Here is a 3,198-nt window from a genome sequence, read left to right as displayed (position 1 = left end):
CTGACCCCGTGCCTCTGGGTGCTGCAGGTGTGCTGCTGCTGCAGCCTCTGCACCCAGCTGTGTTGGCTCTGGGGGTGGGATGGGCCTGCGGGGCACAGGGCAGCTCCTGTGCTTTGGAAAACCTCACTTTCCTTCTTTTGGGTCGTGTGAGGTTTCCTTTGACCTGGACTCTGATCCTTCTTTATGCAGTGCTTATGAGCAGCTGTGCTGAGTGCTTAACTCCTTCAGGGAAGCTCATGCTGGCCCTGCATCTTTGCAGTGTTATTCCTGTGGGTGGGGGGCTGCTGCCAGCTCCTGCCCACTCATCTCCGTGGGCTGCTGGCTCCTGGAGGCACCTTGCTGTCCTCCGAATGCTTACAGCCCAATGGGGGCCAACACTTGTTGGTGTTTGTGGTGTAAGATGTGTCAAAGGGCTGAGACAGCTGGGTCTCACTTCCTATGCAAGTCAGTAGCAATGTGAATTTGGGACACTTGGCAGTGATGTGGTGTCTTTTGCCGTTGTTCTTTTCCGCAGGCTGACCAGTGCACGGGGCTGCAGGGCTTCCTGGTGTTCCACAGCTTCGGGGGCGGCACCGGCTCCGGCTTCACCTCGCTGCTGATGGAGCGCCTGTCGGTGGACTACGGCAAGAAGTCCAAGCTGGAGTTCTCCATCTACCCGGCCCCGCAGGTGTCCACGGCCGTGGTGGAGCCCTACAACTCCATCCTCACCACCCACACCACGCTGGAGCACTCCGACTGCGCCTTCATGGTGGACAACGAGGCCATCTACGACATCTGCCGCAGGAACCTGGACATCGAGCGCCCCACCTACACCAACCTGAACCGCCTCATCAGCCAGATCGTGTCCTCCATCACGGCCTCGCTGCGCTTCGACGGGGCTCTGAACGTCGACCTGACGGAGTTCCAGACCAACCTGGTGCCCTACCCCCGCATCCACTTCCCCTTGGCCACGTACGCACCGGTGATCTCGGCAGAAAAAGCCTACCACGAGCAGCTGTCGGTGGCTGAGATCACCAACGCGTGCTTCGAGCCGGCCAACCAGATGGTGAAGTGCGACCCGCGGCACGGCAAGTACATGGCGTGCTGCCTGCTGTACCGCGGGGACGTGGTGCCCAAAGACGTCAACGCCGCCATCGCCACCATCAAGACCAAGCGCAGCATCCAGTTTGTGGACTGGTGCCCCACTGGATTCAAGGTGGGCATCAACTACCAGCCGCCCACCGTGGTGCCCGGGGGGGACCTGGCCAAGGTGCAGCGCGCCGTGTGCATGCTGAGCAACACCACGGCCATCGCCGAGGCGTGGGCGCGCCTGGACCACAAGTTTGACCTGATGTACGCCAAGCGAGCCTTTGTGCACTGGTACGTGGGGGAGGGCATGGAGGAGGGGGAGTTCTCGGAGGCCCGGGAGGATATGGCAGCCCTGGAGAAGGATTATGAGGAGGTGGGAGTGGATTCGGTGGAGGGTGAGGGCGAGGAGGAAGGAGAGGAGTACTGAGGGTTCACAACGGTGCTGCTCGCACAGGGAACAAACCTGGTTATCCCCACCCCACCCCTATGGGTCTGTAGCAGTGTGCGCTGCTGTCTGTGCTGTTCTATGGTCTGTGGTTCAATGGAAAGTCTGTTACAGACCCCCATCCCCACCCCCCAGTCCTCTCCTGTGTGTCTCAATGAATAAAAAGCATTCCCTGTCTTAAGCTCTGTGTCTGAGTGCTCTGTGCTGTGATGCTGGGATACCCCCCCCCCCCATTCCCCTTCATCAGTTGTGGTGCTGCTGGGGGTGGGCTGAGCTCAGCACCCTCAGCCCCAGCTCTGTCCTTGGGGGGTCACCCGCCCCCTTCACCCCCGGTGTGTGGGGCAGAAGATGGGTTGGGGGGATGTGGGTGGGAAGCGCTGGGCTGCGGCCATTCATGAGGGTCCGTGGGAGCTGCGCGTTTTTATGAATGGGAACCGCGAGTTCATTCATAGCCCAGGGGTGGGCAGACACAGCCGTCCTGGGGGGGACAACAAGGGGACATATCCCACCCCCTCATGAGGGGGGGGGGGTGGGCAAAGGATGGACACAAAATGCTGAGCATCCCCCTTCCTCTTTCTTCCCCCCACTGTTTTCCCCTTGCAGTGTGATGTTGTACCCTGATGGGAATCCTCTGGAGGGGGGCAGGAGTGGGGTTTGCTTCCCCTCGCCCTCCTTTAATGCTGTGCTTTGTGGCTGCAGCAGAACCCAGACTGCCTTATAACACCCCAAAAGCCACACAGCCTGCAGGTGGGTGGGGGCACGTGGGGAGGGGGCACGGACCAGTGCTTGCAGGTGGGAAGCACAAAGAGTTTCTTCCTTTCTACCTTATTTTCCTTTAATGAAACTCCTCCCTCTCCCAGCTCACATTTTTGGGGCTTTCATCTTTTCTCCCACCCCATCTTTCCATGGTGGTGCAGTGACCCTGAGCTGCCCCCCACCATATAAGCAGTGCTGCACCATCCCAACCCAACGCATCGGTGCCAATCACCCCCAGTGCAGCATCCCAGGAATGTCTGCAGCTCCCGTTCCCATGGTGCTGCTGTCAGCTGAAATGGGGGAAGGAAACTCTCTGACCCCATTATGGTGTTAGAAAGCAGCATTCCTTTATCCTTCACCATATTACAGACCAGATGATGTGACAAACAGACGATGCTCTGACAGCTCAGCTTCTACATCTGAACAGTGAAGACAAACCTATGCAGTATCTTGGGATTCGTACTCATTTTTATCCAATAACTCAATAAATGCTAATGGCCCTCTGGGCATTAACACCTATGGTGGTCCTTGCCTACCTACTCTCTCCCCAGCTGTTTTTCCCCAGCTTGCCAAACTTCAGTGGCTCGTTGGGCCATAATGAGCGACTTCCAAAACAACGTACGTGAAATACAAGGAAAATGTCCTTGCCCATGGTGGATGCCAAAGATAAAAGCCGGCTGTTGTGACTGCAGTCCTTCTCGTGAGGCAGAACGAAGAGAAAACAAGGCTGTTCACCCAGCAAAGTGGAACGGGATGCTTTAGGAGCGGAGCTCGTGGATCCCTTTTGCTTAATGGGAAACGTTGGCCCCTACGCTGCGATACTGATCCGTTCTGCTGAACAGAGCAGCCTGCAGGAGCATCCAGCTCCACCTCTGCTGCTGGGTGCCCCCAACGACCCCCCCGGGGCCGGTAGAAGCCTAAAGAGAGTG

General features: G+C 58.0%; 1 protein-coding gene across 1 annotated transcript in view; it reads left to right on the top strand.

Annotated features, from left to right (window-relative positions):
* The window catches only part of LOC100539974 (tubulin alpha-1B chain), a 5,084-nt gene extending 3,390 nt beyond the window's left edge, over positions 1 to 1,694 (top strand). The window contains exon 4 of the mRNA XM_010726936.3: positions 515 to 1,694. Coding sequence (XP_010725238.1) covers positions 515 to 1,495 — 981 coding nt within the window. The 3' untranslated portion in view covers positions 1,496 to 1,694. The remainder of the gene's footprint in view (positions 1 to 514) is intronic.
* The last annotated feature ends 1,504 nt before the right edge of the window (positions 1,695 to 3,198 follow it).

This window comes from Meleagris gallopavo, unplaced genomic scaffold, assembly GCF_000146605.3.
Source record: "Meleagris gallopavo isolate NT-WF06-2002-E0010 breed Aviagen turkey brand Nicholas breeding stock unplaced genomic scaffold, Turkey_5.1 ChrUn_random_7180001862788, whole genome shotgun sequence".
In the NCBI taxonomy this organism is placed as follows: domain Eukaryota; kingdom Metazoa; phylum Chordata; class Aves; order Galliformes; family Phasianidae; genus Meleagris; species Meleagris gallopavo.
The sequence above is the reverse complement of the archived record's forward strand: the minus strand, read 5'-3'. Positions and strand labels throughout refer to the sequence as shown.